At 43.7% G+C, this 19,064-nt stretch overlaps 1 protein-coding gene across 6 annotated transcripts in view; it reads left to right on the top strand.

Moving 5' to 3' along the window:
* JADE1 (jade family PHD finger 1) overlaps positions 1 to 19,064 on the top strand; it is an 81,438-nt gene that overhangs the window by 33,683 nt on the left and 28,691 nt on the right. For 4 of the 6 annotated variants that reach the window (XM_074229304.1, XM_074229299.1, XM_074229300.1 and 1 more), the window contains exons 3-7: positions 2,664 to 2,749; positions 2,878 to 2,952; positions 6,359 to 6,516; positions 13,411 to 13,598; positions 17,130 to 17,341. In XM_074229304.1, the coding sequence (XP_074085405.1) occupies positions 2,664 to 2,749; positions 2,878 to 2,952; positions 6,359 to 6,516; positions 13,411 to 13,598; positions 17,130 to 17,341 (719 nt within the window). The remainder of the gene's footprint in view (positions 1 to 2,663; positions 2,750 to 2,877; positions 2,953 to 6,358; positions 6,517 to 13,410; positions 13,599 to 17,129; positions 17,342 to 19,064) is intronic. The other 2 variants (XM_074229302.1, XM_074229303.1) reach the window with 1 other exon arrangement.

The raw sequence follows: 19,064 nt of genomic DNA, 5'->3' as shown, positions 1-19,064 counted from the left end.
GGTGGCTGTGAGAAGAGACTGGTTGACCCCTTGACTTCCCCAGGTGGAGGAGGTTCAGGGTGGGCAAAGAAGGGTAAGGAATGCTAAGGTGGTCCCTGTACAAGTGGTATAAGTTTAAATTCCAAGCTCCTAAATCAGACCACTACTAAGGGGCACTCCTTTAGGTTCCATATTATTAGTTGACATATATTCAGCATTAAGGTTTGCAGAGTTTTTTATAAATATTCTTGTTTGATCTTTATAGCCACCCTCTGAGGTATTGTTCTCATTTTACAGATGCAGAAACTAAGGCAGAGGAAGACAAGTTATTTGGCCAGGGACACATTTGTCTGTATTTGAACTCTTGTCTGTATTTGAACTCATGTCCATCTGAGCCCAGATCCGGCTCGCAATCCATTGGGCCGCCTGGTTGCTTGTGTCTTTCCTGGGAAACTTAGCTTTCCTGGGCGACCAGGATTTTTATACAGATACCTCAGTGGAGTGGTTATTTCATTCCTGAAATTGATTATTTCATTCATTATTTACTTCATATCCTCTCTGGTTTTCTTTCCGCCCCCCCCCCCCCCAATTTAAATCACATCCTCATCCTGCGTGCTTCTTGACTGCCCCGGCTTTCTCCGTGGGCACTATTGGATTTGGAGTCAGAAGATTGAGGTTTGACACTCAACTCAGCCCTTACTTCCTGGGTGACGGTCAGAAGTGCCCAGGTAGGAGATGGACCCCGAATCTGTCATCCAGATACTCCTGAGAGTTGATGCAGATGTGTTAGCAGAAAGAAGCCCTTATAGAATGGAGAAGGAAGAGAGGAGGAAAGGGGTGCTGGGTCTGCAAGGCAGCTTGGGGTTCTAATAGAAAGAGAGCAGAGAAGAGGATTTAAAAGGCTGCAGTTCAAAAGGGTGGTTGCTTATTATATTCAAAGCTTTATAGAATCTCTTGGAATGGGTCTGTGGTGGCCTGTTCTAGCATAAGCCAAGTGTTTATTTTTATTCTGTTTGGATTTTATATTTTAGGGATAGGTTGGGGATAATAATTCTTGGTACAACTACTCACAGTGATATGGTACACTTAAAAAGCATTCCTACAAGTCAAATAAAATATTTTTTTCCTTCTCACTAAGTGAAATGGAGCTCTTAGCTGAAGGGCAGGGCAGGATATGTAGTGGGAGGTGTGCTGGGGCTGACCTGGCATCAGAGGCTTGGAAATGAAACCCTCCCTTTTTCAGTTTACCAGTTGGGTGAGCATGGGACCTTTCTGAGCTCCAGTGACTTTTGTAAACTGTTGGAGCCATCCCTGGGGATGTCAACTCCTGGAAGTCAGAAATAGCTTCCTTTTTTTTTTTTTTTTTTTTTGGCTTTTATATCTTTTGAATTTCTCTTGGACCCACCCTCTGTGATTTATTTCCCTACTCTTTATTTTGACCTTTGTCTGGGGTGACATCCGTCATTCCTCTTTTGGTAAGTGGCTTAGTTTGACTTCCCACCATTCCATGACCTCATGCAGCTGTTTGCTCAGAGAGAGTTAACATCTGTAAGGAGGAAGGAGACCACCTGTGTGGAGGAGAAAAATAATAAAAAAAAAATACATCAGTAATGATCCTTAACCTTTGTATATCAGGGAGCCAGACAGACATTCCTGGGCCTCAGCAACATGGATGGGTTTGGAAATGCCTCTCCTGCTGCTTGGGGCGGAAGCGGCCGGAGAAGGGCCAGAGTGGAAGCTTACAGGAGGCGTCTGGGAGCAGGACTGGAAGGAGCACTCATGAGGGATTCTGTTTCCCTTCTGCCTCTTGCGGAATTGGGGTTCTTGAGCAAGGGCACTTGATCTTAGGTTTCAAAACCCTTTGTAAAATGAGGGGCTTGTATCAGAGAGCCTCTTAGGTGTCTTCCACCTTTGTAGGATTCTGATCCGATTGCTCTTGAAGTGTGGGAGACAGCTATGTAAGCTTGTGTATGTTCATATATATTTACAAATAGATATTTGAGTTGGACTGTATCCTAGGGGGATTTTCTTTTAGAAATATGTATGTGTGCATATACACAATACATATATATATATATATATATATGAAATTATACTATATACATAAGATATGTAGATACTATATATAATGTACAACATAACATTGTATACACTAAATTTTATGCAATACATTTTGAATATGTGTGTATATATATATATATATGTATTTATATATCTACTATATACTCTGTATATAGTCTGGAGGTATACACACATATGTGTATATACATGCATGCATGTGCACACAAACAAGATGGCCAGACTAAAGCTTTAAACTATATTAAGACTTAGAGAACATCTTGTATATACTTTTTGAATTGAATTGTATCCTAGGAAACTTAGGAAATATAAAGTACAGTTCACTTCTAAAAGTCCTGACCTAAAGTCCCCCTTAGACCCTCATCTCCAAGACCCTTAAATTAGGAAAACTCAAGACAATGATTTAATTGTTGACAGAGAGAGAGAGAGGTTCTTCATGGGCCATGGGGAGGGGACAAGGAGGGTGGATTGGCGCAGGCAGGATGGGAATTTCAGGAATTTCAGGGCCAGGAAGGCGGTGGTCTGGTGGTCCTGCAGAGGGGCTCTGGACACCGGGCAGTTGGTACAGTTTTTCATTGCTCCCATTTGGATTTTTATACCTTTAGGCCTCTCCACCACCTGGTCCCAGCAGTCCAGATCTCGACACAGGAGAAACTCCTGCTCCAGACATGAAGACCGAAAGCCCTCTGAGGTATTTCCTGAATTGCGTCAGATTTTGCGGTCTCTGGGAGGTATACATGTGCACATACACAAACACACGTGGTTGATGCGTGCATTTCTTCCTAATTCTATTCTCTTTCCTTTCCTGCTCCGTCTCAGCTGGCACCCAGCAACTTCCCCTCTGGCCAGGAGATCAGGGATTTCAGCAGCTGCTACAGTCACTGCCAGCCTCAAGTTAGTTTTAGCCCTGACTTTTTGGCTTCTTTGGCACCAACCCAATGTCATTTTGAACAGTTTTTGTTTTGGGAATTGTTTTCAAGGTTCTCTCTCTTCCCTTCCCTATCCTCTTCCCCCCACCCCCGTGTCCCATCTTCCTTCCCTTGGTCAATACTGGTTTGTAGGTGCATTCCATAGCCCTCGCCGCCGCTGGCCTTGATGTTTGCTAAGGACTCGCTGTCCATCTAGCAACCTGCTCCTGCAGCGCTTTTGAGGAATGTCAATCAAGGAAGGAAACGGGCCTCGATCTTTGGCATTTCTGGGGGCAGATTCCTTGAGAAGTCTCCCAGTTTCCTCTAAGGCAGCACGCCCCTTGAGCGATGGGAGGCAAAGGCAGACTTCTCAGAGGGATGCTTCATTTTTCTCCAGCTTGCCCTGTCACTCCAAGGACTTGTGTGGGAAATGCCAGGGAAGCTCAGCTGGGTTGAATTGTTGAGATGAGGAGTTCTGCGAGATCTCCTAGAGAATGAGAATGGCCTTCCTTTAGAATTATGGGAAAACTTGGGGAGCAACTGGGCCGTCCCCAGGGGATCTGAGGGGTATGAAGCCTTCACGTTCCTGTTATCTATTGGTATCGGCCCCATAGTTCTGGTGTGACCCTATGGGGTCCCTTTCCTTCCTCTTGTTCTGAATCCTTTCTAGAGCTTATGTTCGTTTCTTTCCCTCACTCCTCTCCTTCCTTTTTTCCTTCCTTCTCCTTTTCCGTAACTGTTGCATTAGACCTCACTCCTCCTGTTTGTTTTATTTCACTGGAAAATAAGGGGGAATGAATGAGTTAGCTTTTGATGGATTGAAGTTCCAATGCCCCAGGGACCACGCCTTTAAGGAAATGACATTACTCCTGTCTGAGAGGGCAGAGCAGAATGTGGTGTGGAGCTCCAGGGTCAAGCTGAATGGCAGTAAGCCTAAAACACGTGGGAAAAACCCTTTTCTTTAGTCAAACCAGTGATGCTCCTGGTCCCTTCTAGTTAAGTCCTTATCCTAAATCATTGTCCACCTAAAATACTCCTGAGTCTGGGGGCAGCTCTTCCCATCTTTGATTACTCCCTTCCTGTCCCACCCTTTGGGGGTAAGTGGAGTGTCTGGAGAGATGAGGCCTCCTCCATCCTTCTCACTTTCATTATTATTTCAATTTGGTTTCCTTCCTCCCTTTGGCCTGACTCCTCCCAGTTGGGAGACGTGTAGTGAGTGAGTCCGCAGGACTTGCCTCAAATGTCATTTCTGCCTGCAGATGGATGGAGATGGGGGTTGGGAACTGTCCATCAGCCACTCTGTGGGGGCCAGGGCAAGCTCGGGGAGCTGCCAGATGCCCTGGGGCATGAGGACCGCTTCCCTTACCTGTTACCTCACCCTGTGATGCTTCTGTAGACAGCTGTTGGCTGCTCCTCAGTTTGATGTTGGCATCAGTTTGATGTTGGGAGGGGGTTGGGGGGTAGGGGAATGAAAGAGGGAAGGGAGTGGTCTCTCTCTCTCTCTCTCTCTCTCTCTCTCTCTCTCTCTCTCTCTCTCTCTCTCACTTTCTCTCTCTTTGGAATGCTGCCTTAAACTTTTATTCTGGTGATCTTTGTTTGTTCTGGGCCAAAATGAGTCCTTGAAAATGGGTCAGCTGTGAGGCCTTTTAGCATGTGCCTGACGTGGACTTGGAGAAGCTAAGAAAGAGAGCCCTCCTTGTCCCAGGCAGAGAGTCCTGCTTTGTGGCTTGGGACTTGTGTCAACAGAAAGCGGAGTTTACAGATGCATGCCTTCCTCCAGAGCCAAACGCAGCTTCTGGCCAGTCTCATTGCCAAGGTCAGAGCTTTTGCACGGCCCTTGTAAGGCCATGCCAGCCCCAGGACCCTGAGGGACTGTTGGGAGGGAAGCAGGCTGTGGGGGGGAGGGGGGACCTAGCCCTTCTGCTTCTGTGGCTGCCGTTTGGCTCCAGGTCAGGGGCCAGACATTTATTTTCAGTACCCCAGATGGTTGAGTCTGCCCGGGAGCTGTTCTTGAAGTTTTGGTTTCCTGGGGCTGGCTTCCTTTGACCTGAGATGGGAAGTGCAGGAGCTCTCTTGGCAGGGGGCACCCTTGCTACTCTTGTGGCTTTGTTTTGCTTTGGTCAAATATTTACTTCCCAGGGCTCCTTAGGTGCTTCTCCCATGCAATTCGTATCTCACAGGGAGAAGGTGTGTCACCTAGCAAATTTTTGCTGAATTTCATGTCTATCTCTGGCTTAGCAAGCTATAGCCAAGACAAGCTATGACTCTGGGAGCCTGTCATTTATAGCCTCCCTTCTGGCTGAATTTCCAGAACTAGATTCCTTCCTAGTCCCAGCTAACACTAACTTTTGCCTGGTCATTCATCCTGGGATGGCTCATGAGCTGATATGATTTGCAGAGCACTTTACCTAGAATTTTGTGAACTGATGCCATTATTATCCTCATTTTACAGATGAGGAAGCACACTCAGAAAGGATAACACTGACTGTCTAGGTTTACAAGGCTGTCTGAGGCTATGTAGAGAGAGAGAGGTCAATCAGTCAGACAGACAGACAGACAGATGGATGGATAAGTAGGAGGATGAATGGAAGAATGGATAGGTAGGTAGACAGACAGATTGATAAGATGGATGGATAGGTAGGTGAGTAGGTAGAGACAGACAAATGGATGGATGGATGGATGGATGAATAGGTGTAAGTAGGTGGATGGATGGGTGACTAGATGGACAAATTGATAGATGATAGAATAGAGACACGGATGATAGATAGATGGATCGATAGATGAATGGATGGATAGATAGACAGATACTCGATCCTTGACAGGCAATCAACATGTTGGGACCATAACAAGAGGTGCTGAGGGATGACTGTTCTGAGAGGAGAGGCTGGGGCTTTAGGAGATCCTCAGGATTCCACAGAGTTTGGAGAGGTGTTGTTTTGAGCTTTGAAATGAATTTTAAGTTTGTAAACATTTGCCTTTAGAACATCCTAAATTTAATGACCTTCTTCTAGGGGTTTCCATTTGCATACTTTCCCCAATTCCTCAAAGCAAGGAGAGAGTCCTTTTGGGGAAGCTTTTGGGGAATGTGGCTGTTGTTGGGGAGTGTGTTGGTGTTTCTCTAGACATACCCCTGTGTTTGAGCAGAGGGAGGCTGTGGGGTTAGAGGACAGCCCAGGGATCAGGGAGTTCTGAACACAGTTGTTAGTCCCCTCCTGTCTAGCCTGAGCAGAGTTGAATGGGTGTCAAGTTAAAGGTCTCTCCTGGAATAGTTCAGATTGCTTTTATGTGGCTACAGAGACCTTGTCACCTGCATGGTCTCCTTGGAGCAAGAAGCTCCTGTGAACAGGAAATATAAATATCAAATGTCAGCGTTTCTTTCTCTCCCTTTGCAGGTGTTCAGGACAGACCTGATCACAGCGATGAAGCTTCATGACTCCTACCAACTGAACCCAGATGAATATTATGTGTTGGCAGACCCTTGGAGGCAGGAGTGGGAGAAGGGGGTCCAGGTGCCAGTAAGCCCAGGGACCATACCAGAACCTGTGGCCAGGTAGAAAACTATACACCATTAAAAATACCTTTTCCTCTCCTTCCCCCTCCTTCCTCCCCTACATCTTTTGGGGAGCTGTGGTTCTAAGAGCCATTGGGAATAAATATTGAAATTGTAGAGTACTGATTCTACTGGAATATAGGAGTGAAAGAGAAATGCAGTAGGCATACATTTTTGGGGACAGGGAATCATTCTGCTGAGTTCTATTGTCCTCTGGGCTGGATTTTCCACCTGTACCTGTCCAGGATTTCTGTCTTCAGGAACTTTTTTCTTTTTTTTTGGAAGGAATTTTTAAAAAATTAAATTGTATTTCTTAAGGTCAAAGATCGTCTTAATTCCCTCCTTCCTCATACCCCTCCACACCTCACAATTCCTGAAAGAAAGAAAAAGAAAATCCCTGTTGTAAACATATAGAGTCAAGAAAAACAAATTCCCTTCCTGGGGGAGATTGGTTAAAAAAAAAGTCTCAATTTTCACTCCCAGTGCAGTTTCACATCTGGGGTCAGTAGTATCTTTTGACTTGGGTCCTGTAGAACTATGGTCAGCCATTGCATCAGTCAGAGTTCTAAAATCTTTCAAAGTTCTTTGTCTTTACTATAATGTATAAATTGTTTTTCAGGTTCACTCATTCCACTCTATATCAGTTCATGCAAATCTTCCCAAGTTTCTCTGAAACTGCCCTTTTTCCTTTCTATGGCATAATAAGTAGTATTCTGTTGTATTACATATTTATATGTACATATATACATACGTATGTATATTTATAAAATGTTATATATTATGAAACATATAGTGTCATATATATGCATGTATATCCAGGTATCCTATGTATATAATGTGTGTGTGTGTGTGTGTGTGTGTGTATAGTTTCATATATTATAATTCATTTGTTCTGCAATTGTTGGGTACCCTATTAGTTTCCATTTATTTTATTTGGTGATCACAAAAATCGTTGCTATAAATATTTTTATACATATGGATCATTTTCTTTTTTATTCTATCTTTTTAAAGTATAGATTTAATTTTGTTTTGCTGGGTTGAAGAGTATACAAAACTAATAACTTTTGGTACATAGTTCCAAATTGGTTTCTAGAATTGTTGGACTAATTCACATCTCTACCAGTAGTACAATAAATGTATCTGTTTTTTCACAGGCCTTCTAGTATTTGAATTTTACTTTTTTTGTTATCTTTGCCAATCTGATGGATCTGAGGTAGTATCCCAGAATTGTTTTAATTTTCATTTCTTCAGTAGTGATTTAAATATTTTTTAAATGGTTATTAATAGCTTGGATTTTTTCCCACTGAAAAGTACTTATTCGCATCTTTTGACTGTTTATGAACTGGCGATCAGCTTTTATTCTTTTTTAATTGCTTTTTGAATTTTACAATTTTCCCCCCCAATCTTGCTTCCCTCCCCCGCACCCCCCACAGAAAGGCAGTCTGATTCTCTTTACATTGTTTCCATGCTCTACAGTGATCAAAATTGAATATGTTTTGAGAGAGGAAGTCATATCCTTAAGGAAAAATAAAATATAAGAGACAGCAAATTTACATATTAAGATACCTTTTTTTTTTTTTAAATTAAAGGTAAGTCTTTTGTCTTTGTTTAAACTCCACAATTCTTTCTTTGGATATAGATGGTATTCTCCCTCACAGATACCCTGAAATTGTCCCTGATTGTTGCACTGATGGAATGAGCAAATTCATTAAGGTTGATCATCACCCTACCATGTTGCTATTAGGGTATACAGTGTTCTTCTGGTTCTGCTCATCTCACTCAGCGTCAGTTCATGCAAATCTTTCCAGGCTCCTCTGAATTCCCATCCCTCCTGGTTTCTAATAGAACAATAGTGTTCCTCAATATGTCTAGACACAACTTTTATTCTTTTAAATTTTAATCTGTTCTCTGTCTAACTTAGAAAGGACACTTTTATCAAAGAAATTTGTTGCAAAGATTTTTTTTCCCTCCATTTATCTGCTTTGAAGTTCTATGAATTCCTTACAACTGCAGAAGGGAAATTTTGGAGACATGCTAGATGCTTCTTCATCTGCAGTTCAATGAAATAAATACCCATTATATGCCAGACAGGTGAGATGTAGTGGCCAATGAAGTGACCTTATATCCAAGAAGACCTAGGTTCAAGTCATGTCTTTGTCACACACTGGCTTTGTGACCTGGGCAAGACAGACTTCTCTAGGCAACTTTCTCCAACTGAATTTGCAGTGAAGGGACTAACAGGCATTGGTAGAGGGAGTCCTTCATCAGGGACAACATTCTTTGAGTTGCTTTCAGTATTGTATTGTGGTAAGAGTCCTACATTTGGAGATTGGAGCTGGCTTTGAATCCTGCTCTGCCCTTTCCTTCCTGTGTGACCTTGCACAAACCGTTACGATTTATTCATTATTAAATGAGCAGATTATATTAGAAAACCTCTCAGTCCTTTCCTGGTCTTTCTAATTTTATGTTCCTATATTCCAATCGACTCTCATTCTAGGATGGGAACATGAAAGTCATTGGTAGGGAAGAAATTTTGGGAATCAAGGACAGTCTGGTTTTCCTCTCAGATATAGGAGCTCTCTGATTCCTGTTCTGGTTTGTCCTACTTTCAGAGGTAAATAGGGGAAAGCTTGAGGGATTGGAATGGGAGGTGGAGAGGAGAGAACCTGGGTATGAAGGAAAAGTTATTTGTAAAGTTTACCTATTAATGATAATGACAAGGTAAAATCTGAACATCCTGCTTCCTTCTATTGGCTTACTTATTTATTCATACATTCATTACCCATTTAAGTGGAGATTCAAACTCTCTCACTCATCCAAAGAGAGATGGTACCAATTTGCCCATTGGCTTACTGTGCCATATTTTTTGACTGAGAGAATCTAGTTATCCAAAGATGGAAAGAACCTGAGAATCACTACCCGCCCCCATCCATTTTGTTCATAAAGAAATTCATTCAGAGACAAAGTGACTTGTTCAGCATCTTACAACTAGTAGATGTCAGAGCTTAAATTTGAATCCAGGTCCTTTGAAGTGAGTCTAGGGTTCCCTGATGAGGGAAGGACCTCTCTTGCCTACTGCTCAGGTGTTGCTTAGGGTCTCTCTTGAGATTGTTAGTCTCCTTCCTGCCTCCTGAAGTGGATACTAATTCTGCGTTGATCTTAGGACTTCTCGTTACCTTCCTATGACCTTCCTCCCCATTCAGCAGCAGCAGCCTTTAGGGCTGACGTACCTGAGACTCAGTCTTTGCTAGGAGCTGGCTCTGCCTTTAAGATTCTGCGGACTCTTCAGCTCTAAATTCACCATCATTCTCTTGTCCACCCTGTCCCTTTTGACCAGGCTTTCGCTTAACATGACCTTTGGGTAAACAAAACTACTATTGGGTAAGAGGATTTGTGGGACTAATTGATCTTAAAAGGAGTTGGGGACCACTGATCCTGGATTTCTAGCTCCCCTTTAGGTGCTGCATTCCTCCATTAGAATGTAAGCTTTTGGAGCACAAGAATTAATTTACTTGCATGACTTTGTATATCTAGCACATTAGTAAATGTTTAATTTCTCTCCCTTCTTCCCTTCCCCTCCTCTCCCTCTCCCCACATCTCTCTCTCTCTCTCTCTCTCTCTCTCTCTCTCTCTCTCTGTCTCTGTCTCCCCTTTCCTCCCCCCAGCCTCCCATATTCTCAAATTTTCTCAAAACATTTTCTTATCAGGAACTCTCTTGCACCATACTTTCTTATGCAGAGTTTCTTAAATTCTCTTTTAAATTGTAAGCACCATGATAATAAGGACTTGTTTTTTGATGTTGTAGGCTCATCTTCAGGGCCTATTGTTATTCCTTAAAGATAGTGGGCACTGTAACTGTTTCTTAACCATCTGTCCTGGTCCTGTCCCCCCCCCCCCCCCCCCCCCCCCCCCCCCCACTACAATATTTCTGCCACCTGGAGTGAAAGGTTTCAATCTTGGATTACTTGGGCTCAATGTGGATAGAGTTGAACGGGTTGTAATTAACCCCCCTTGAAGTTGTATACACATCTATAAGACCACAGAGCTGCTAAAGGAGATCTCATTGCTCTCTGTTAGCAGAATGTCTATTTAAAAGGCTCAACAGGAAGAGTTGGGTTCCCTCGGAGGGGCTTACAGAAGCCTAAGAGAAGTAGAAAGCAAAGCCCTTGATGATCACTCATGCCTCCTGTTTCTCATTCTCCTGGGCAGCAGAAAGGCTGAACAGGTGCCTGGCCAGGTGTTCAGTACCCAAGTTTAGGAATCATGGAACGAGGAGTAGTATTTATTTTATTCATTCTATTCATCCATTCATTTATTTATAACTTGATTTTGAGCAAGGTTCTGGAAAAAGAAAATGCAGGTTTTGGACACAGCAGGTAGAAATACTAGGCTCAGTCTTTGATCTAAACTTTTAATAGTGGAGTCTTTCTAATTTGACACCAGAGGGAAGAAACAAGGGCATCGTATGGAAGCTGAAAAGAGATAAATAGAAGTTTTATATAAGACAAAATGTTGTAATGATTAGTGCTATCCAAAAGTAGAAGGAACTGCTTTAGGAGGTTCCCTTACTCCTTGAAATATTCAGGTGGAGGTTGGTGGGATATGTTATAGTAGGAATTTCTTTTCTTAGATTAGACTTACATGGTCTCTGAGGTCCATTTCAACTCCAAACATTCATCATTGTGTGTTTCTGAAATAGGACTCTCTTGTTTAACCATCTTACAATATATGGAGAAAACATTCTGCTCTGCGGACTTGAATATTTTTAGCATTGATGGAAATACATCTAGTATGCTTTGGGCAACTTGGAGATATCTGAACTGCTAAAAATGGATCCTAAAGGATCATGAATTTGGAACTGCAAGAGACTAGAGATCTTCTAGTCCAGATGCCCTTTCCATGACCCCCCCCCCCCCATTCCCCCTAGAGGACAAAATTGAGACAGCCACTCATTTTCTACTTGCAACTTATGTAATATTAGGCAAATTTCTTAACTTTTCTGGTTTCAGTTTACTTATCTGTAAAATGGTGGTCTCTTAATCTCTTTTAATTTTCAGTCTAATTGCTCATGGTCTGGAACTAGCAGGATCGACTGACACATAGTGGACCTTGAATGCAAAAATCATCAGTGTTTTAGAGACTTTGACTTTTTTTTGGACTCCAGTAGTAGTCTTACTCATCCACTCCTGCCTTCTGTTGAGCATGCTCTAGAGTCGTTTCTAACCATTGAAGAGATCTGTCTGTCTTCTCCACAAATGTTTATTGGGAATCCATTCTGTGTGTGGGGCTTTTTGATTCAGTAAAGATGACTGGAGCTCACATCTTTGTCCTTTAGGGCTTCCCAAGTGATGATACCTTGCCATTTCTCTAGGATTTGAAGTTTGATCATATCATATTGCAAATACAAAATATCTGGGATTTTTTTTGTTTTTGTCCCCCCCCACCCCATGCCAGTTTCCTTCCCCTGACTTCCCAGTGTTCTTCCATGTCTTTGTAGCCTTTATGCTTTGAACTCATCACTACTGCAGCTTTCTGCACCATTCCAAAAATCCAGTGTCCTATTTAGTAAGACAGACTGGTTCTAATGGGTCCTGACTGGGATAGCAGGTAGGAATAATAAGAATTAGTTTAGGGTTCCCTTTGATCTTTTGAAACTCAGGTTTCAGTGTTTCTTTGAAGATGTGGTAGAGTTTAAGCTGCCTCTTTGTGTGTGAGGAAGGGATTGGGGGGGGGGACTGAGAAGAGGGAGGGAGGAAGGGGAGGTATAAGGGAGGCATTACAATTACTGGTAATGATGATCAGGTGAACTGGTTACACAGGTTGTATCCGCTGTTTTTGGTTTGGAAACCTCAACTATCTCTGATCTTGGTTTTAAATTACGAAAACATTTCCTTTGGTCCAGATTGGTGGTGTCATTGTAGTATTAGTAGTGCTGGTAGTAGTAGTAGTGGTGGTGGTGGTGGTGGTGGTGGTGGTGGTGGTGGTGGTGGTGGTGGTGGTAGTGGTAGTGTTAGTGATATTAGTAGAAGCAGCAATAACATTAGGAATATCAGCAAACATGCACGTAGTACTTTTAAAGATCACTAATACGCTTTTAAAAAGCTTGCTGCACATTTTAGGTACATTACCTCATTTGAACTCTTTAACCTCTCTTTGGAGGTGAATGTTTTTATTTTAGGGAAAACTAATAATCTGAGCTGCTCCTTGGGGAATGAATGGATTGTCCCCCGGATGAGTGAATAGAATAAAGAGGGCATTAGGGGACCAGTGCTAAGCAAAGACATCGAAGAGGAATACATACAAAACATAGAAGACTGAGGAAAACTGAGGGATAAGGAAACCGAGACTCAGAAAAACCAAATTTCTTTTCCAAAGTTATATAGTTGATAGTGTATTTGAGGTATGATTCAAAATTGGATTTTCCCTGACTCCAGTTCTCTACTGTCCACTACTCTATATTTCTGTTGTGGAAATTCCCTCATCTGATGAAGATCAGCATACACCTATAATTACAGAGTTAAATGAATTGCTTGGGGGTCCTCAGAGGGTCAGTGACTTTTCCATGAATTCCATAGTGAGTTTGTTTCAGAGGTGGGACTTGAACCCCCTTTTACTTGATTCTAAGGTTGACCCTCTATCCCTCTACCATGGGGCATCTGATTCATGCCATTAGGTGCTGGAGATTCTAGGTGTGAGTGTGTGTACGTTAGGGGGTGTGTGTGTGTGTGTGTGTGTGTGTAGTTTGACAACTTGTCTGTTATTAGTGTAGGGGATCTTTAATGTTCTAGAAGGTATAATACCTAAACTCATGAGCCTTCTAGGCTGGATCATGAAGTAGCAGTAGATAATTGCTTCTTTTTAGCCATTAATTAATTTTAACTCTCTGTTTCTCAGAGTGATGTCTGAGGAGAAAGCCCTCATGTTCATCAGGCCAAGGAAATACATCCTCTCCTCGGGCTCGGAACCACCAGAGTTGGGCTATGTAGACATCCGTACATTGGCAGATAGTGTGTGTCGCTATGACCTCAATGACATGGACACTGCGTGGCTGGAACTGACCAATGAGGAGTTCAAGGAGATGGGTGAGATGCTATGTACTACCCCCTGCCCCAAGTTTTCTCTTGACTGAAGACAAATAGGGGAAACCTAACTTACTCTAAGAGGGTAAGAGAGTGAAGAGAGCTCTCATCATGCACCGGATGAAGTTAAAGGCTTTAGTGTAGCAATTGAGACCCAGGACAAACTAGTCCCAACTTTTTTTCTCTAGCCTTATTCTTCACATTGCTATTTAGATAATAAGATCAGAGAATTATTGCTGGAATAAAATAAAAAAAAACCTAATTCATAGAGGGTTTTAGAATTTGCTAAGCATTTTACTTCCTCTGTCTCATTTGAGCCTTGCCACAGCTTAAGAAGGTAGCCCTACAGTTATTTCCATTTTGCAGATAAGGAAACTGAGGCTTTGAGAGGAACCCTGTGAATGACTTGTTCATGCTAAATAAGAAAGTTTCAGAATTTGAACCTAGATCTTTCTGACTCTATTTTACAATTGAGGAAAACAGCCTCAGAGAGGAGAAATGATGTTTTCCCAAGTGATAGATATAAGATGGAGCTAGGATGATTCAAGCCTATATTCTCTAATTTCAAATGGAGTGCCCCCCCCCCCCCTTTTCAGTGAAGGATAGAAAGGATAGAAACAGGCTGTACTTGAAACATATACAAATTGTCAATAACTGTGTGTGTGTGTGGGGGGGAAGGTCAAAAATCTGTAATGATCAGAGAAATGCTAATTAAAAACCACTAAGATTTTTCCTTGATAATATCAAATTGGCAAGGATAATAAAAGATAACAAAATTCAAAGCCAGTGCAACTGAAGTCAAACAGACACATGATGAACTCAGCCAAATTCATCATCTCAGGAAATATTTTCCCAAAATGGGAAATACACCTATTCCTGCCTCGATGTCTTTGTTTAGGCACTGGTCCCTGCCTGGAATGCCCTCTTCACTTCTGTTCACTCATTTGGGGATGACCTATTCATTCTCCAAGGAGCAGCTCAGATTGTTTGTCTTCTTTAATGTTCCCCTGGAGGCCTCAGCCCATGGAGCTCTCTGTTGGAGACCCTTGATGGGCTGATTCATGCAGGGTTAGCTTTGGGACCAATGACCCCAGCTCAAACTCCATTCCTGAAGGTTATTGTGACCATGGGCAAGCCAGCCTCTCTGTTTTTCAGCTCCCTCCTCTATAGAAATAAGAAATAAGCTAGATGTCTTCTAAGGTCTCTCACTGTCATGAACCCTATGATGCTTTTATTCTCAAAGGTTTGGGCCTGAATTGAGCAGGTTATCTGTTAGAATCCAGCCAGTGCAGGCGAATCTCAGCACACATTTCACCTGTTCAGAGCTCTGTCCCTTTCATGAGCCATCGGGGAGTGGCCCTTTCTTGACTATGGGTTAACTTTGTATGGGACAGCTGAGGGTGCCCAGATGCCTCCTGGTGTCTTGTATTGGTCTCCTGAGGACACAGAGGTACTTTTGTGGATGACTTTAAAAAAGACCACAGGAATTCATCAGGCTTATACATACTGTTGAATGCCCAGCAGTCTTCCTGTTTAGCACTGACCACACATGCCTAGAGACTTTTGTTTTCATCATGATTAGACTACTGTCATAAATATTAATTATAGAGAGAAGGTTTATGCTTTCAAAGTGGTGACTTGAAAACTCATAGGCAGAATGTGGGTCTGAAGTGCCCTTGCCATGTTGAAACATGATGTGAGAAGGATTGTAAACACCAACTCCTGAATAGTTTGTTGGGGCTCACCCTGCTTCTCCCTTGGATTCTTTCATGATATCCAGCCATTGAAGTCAGGTCAGTGTTCTAAGGTCCTTGAGATAACAACAGCCTTGGATTTGACAGCGGGTCTATGCACATTTCTAAGGATGCTGTCAGTAAATTTACTGCTGAGGCCAACCAAGTATTTTCAGAATACTTGGGTCAATAATCTAGCATGGAGCCTAATGGGATATTTGCTTCTGAAACCAAGTTGGCAGTGCCCATTTTGGGATTGGCTAAGGGATTTGAAAATTATATTATAGCTAATTAGAAGCCTCAGTATCTTAAAAGTAAATATAATTCACCATTACTATGGCAGTTTGAGGGATCTAAACCTCTTCTGTCCTTGATTCCTACAACATCCTTGTGAATTAGATGTGAGCAAGCATTATTATACCCATTTTGCAGATGAAGGTTAAGGGGGGAATGTGCTTGATTAATTGTAAGATTCTGGGTGTGAATTCAGGACGATTCACATCACCAATTTATTAAGTGCCTACTGTATTCGAAGGTATTTTGTTAAGTAAAGGGTATACTGAAAAAAGCAAAAAATAAAACATTCCCTATACTCTAAAGGAGCTCACAGTCACACAGGGGAGACAATGTTCAAACAGCTGTATCCAAATAAAATTTATGTAGGATAGGCTAGAAATGATGAGCAGAAGTAAGGCATTGGCATTAAGGGTGACTGGGAAAGGCTGCTCCTGGAAGGTGGGATTTTGAGAGTGCGAGGGATGAAGTTAGGAGACGGAATGGCTTACGTGAGGATAAGGGATAGAAGAGGATGTGGAGGGGACCAGGATAGAAGAAATCTGGAAAGGAGGGGCAGGGCAGGTTGATGAGGAGCTTTAAATGCCAAATGCAGACAAATCCAGACCATCTCCAATAGTCCTTTTTCCTAAAGGCCCTGGGATGAAACCATTCTGGTAAAGGCGAAGGATACCTTGCACAGCCTGACCCTCACTACAATAAATAAAATTGTGAACCTCAGGCCTCCCGTTATTTGATGGCTCAGTTATGTTCCTCTTCCACACTGAAGGATTAGTGGTAGTATTTGGAGTGGAAAAGAGCTGTGTTCCAATCCTCCTGCCAGTCTGACTAGGACTGTGTCAGTTGGCTTAGATAAAGCTCTTGGCAACCTTAAGACTGCTTTATAATTGCTACTACTCGACTATGATCATGACAAGTCACCTAACCCCTGAGTTTCAGTTTTCTCATCTTTAAAATGGGATCATAGCATACCTAGAAGGCTTGTTATGAGGCTCTGAGATCATTCTTGTTTTTCAGAAATCAAATCAAATCCAACCCCAGACACCTTAGTTAAGCGGCCTTAATTTCCCCAGCTGTAAAATGGAGATAAGAATAGCATCTGCCTTGCAGGGTTGTGGTGAAGATCAAATGAGACAATCTTTATTAAAAATTCTTAGCAGAAACGTGTTTGACATCTTTACAATAAAATAATTAAAAAAAAATTTTTTTAAAGTTCTTAGCTGTTCGGAGGTGCGCTTTAAGTCCTAGCTAAGTGATGATGGTCCTTAGTATTGAAATGCAGCCACTAGAATGCGCAGGGGCCTTGCCTTCATGCCTGGGCCCCCCAGCCTCCGTTCCTGGGGTGGGGGTCCCCCTCAGGCCCAGCCTGGGCAGCCATGGTCACGCCTGGCGGCTCTGGCAGTGGAAGCCGCCTTTTCGCATGGGACGGCTGCCCCTGGGGCACCCCCGCTGTGGCATCCTGCATTTGTGCCCCGGCCTTAGGCCTGGCGCTCTCTGGCTCCCCCAGGAATGCCGGAGCTGGACGAGTACACCATGGAGCGGGTGCTGGAGGAGTTCGAGCAGCGCTGCTACGACAACATGAACCACGCCATCGAGACCGAGGAGGGGCTGGGGATCGAGTACGACGAGGACGTGGTCTGCGACGTGTGTCAGTCCCCGGACGGGGAGGACGGCAACGAGATGGTCTTCTGCGACAAGTGCAACATCTGCGTCCACCAGGTACGAGCCTGCGGTGCCCGGGCTTGGGGAGCCTCAGGTTACATTGTAACGTGGGCACCCAGGAGGCGGTGTGGTGGGCACCCAGGAGGCGGCGTGGTGGGCACCCAGGAGGCAGCGTGGCCATCCCGGGGCCTTGCAGCTGTGGTCGCCTTGGAGCCAGGTTGTTGGTTGGGGTAATGAGGAAACCCAGGAATTGGGCCCGTGGGTGACCTCCCTGACGCGGGAGCCGCAGACCTGCCCCTTAAGGAGCACCCCGTGGTCGGGCCCCCGGCTTGAGGACCCTCCCCAGTGGGAGCCCCGGGAGGGCGGAGAAGAGGCTCCATCCATGAGCTCTGTAGGCCCACCATGCTGTGTGCAGCCAGCCTGGCACTGTGCCCCTGGTATGTGGGGAGCAGAGAAGAGCGGGGCCCCTCCTACCTGGGAACGGGGAGGGGTGGAGCAGCGAGGTGTCTTCGTCCCCGTGTGACCCAGGTGGAGCCGCTGCCTTGTTGTCCGGGGCCCCTCTGACATCCCTGCTTCTTGCAGCCCATTTCCTTAGGGGAAACAGAGAATAAGTGACTGTCCTGGGGTCACGTAAGGTATATTAAAGGCAAGACTTGAACCCCAGATCCTTCTGGCTTCAGGGTTGGCTTATTTTGCCCAGCATTAGAGATTTGGAAGAGTTGGAAGGGTCATCCGGCCCAACTCTTTCCTTCCACAGACAAGCACCCTGAGCCCAAAATGCTGAAATGATTCCCAAAGGCCTGCTTTGGTGCCAGATCTAGTGTTCTTTCCACAGCACCGTACTGCTTCCGGTAGAACTCAAAAGGGAGGGGGTGGCATCAAGCAACAGGCAGAAGAATTTGGCCTTTCTTTGGGAACTTAGCCATTGAGGATGTATGAGGAACATGAAGGAATGAATGAATGAATGAATGAATGAAGCATTTATTCAGTGATTTACTTCTGGCAAAGCCCTTGACAATACTATGGCACTGGGGCAGTACAGATAGCAAAAGTAAGACAGTCCCTGCTCTCAGGTGGCTTGCCTTCTAAGGAGGCAGCACAGGAGGAAGGTCTCTGCCTCAAGTCAGACGGAAAGTTCTCATGCTTGCTAACCCAAAGTGAATAAATAAAGGGTGTTTTTTCTTATAAAGGCAAGTGAAGGGACACCCTATTCAAGAACAGGCATTTTTGTTTACTCACTATCTTGGGTCACAAAATTGTCAGTTATGTCTCATTGGAGGAGGTGCTCTGTGATCGCTTGGGGGCTGCTCACTTGGTGATGACTTCTGATAATCTCTCAGGCTTTAGGACTGATCCGCTCAACGATCAAGAGGCAGAGTGGTCCCTTTCCTCTGTGTGCATGTGCATGTTTCTCTTCTCCCAGCCCTCCCCCACCTACCATTCTTTCCTCCTCTTTCCCTCTACATTTTATCTCTCTTGAAAATTAGTTTTCCTTTTCTTATCCTTTTTAAACATACCAGTGGGAAGAGAGATGTGTAGTTAGGTGCTTTGGAATACTCCTCCATCACTGATTACTGAATAGAGCAAGCAGTCCAGGTCTAAGCTTAGAATGACCGTATTGATATTATCCCAAACTGTGATGTTAAAACATCCCACAAGGCCAGCCTAATGTGGGAATCCTCGGTGTTGTGTGAGTCCTGGGGAAGAAAAATAAACCTCACCCCATGCTTGGGATGGTTTAGCTTGGAAGTTTTAAATGTAAGGGAAGAGAGGACAGGAC

Source organism: Macrotis lagotis, chromosome 3, assembly GCF_037893015.1.
Source record: "Macrotis lagotis isolate mMagLag1 chromosome 3, bilby.v1.9.chrom.fasta, whole genome shotgun sequence".
In the NCBI taxonomy this organism is placed as follows: Eukaryota; Metazoa; Chordata; class Mammalia; order Peramelemorphia; family Peramelidae; genus Macrotis; species Macrotis lagotis.
Note: the sequence above shows the minus strand (reverse complement) of the source record. Positions and strands in the feature narration are given on the sequence as shown.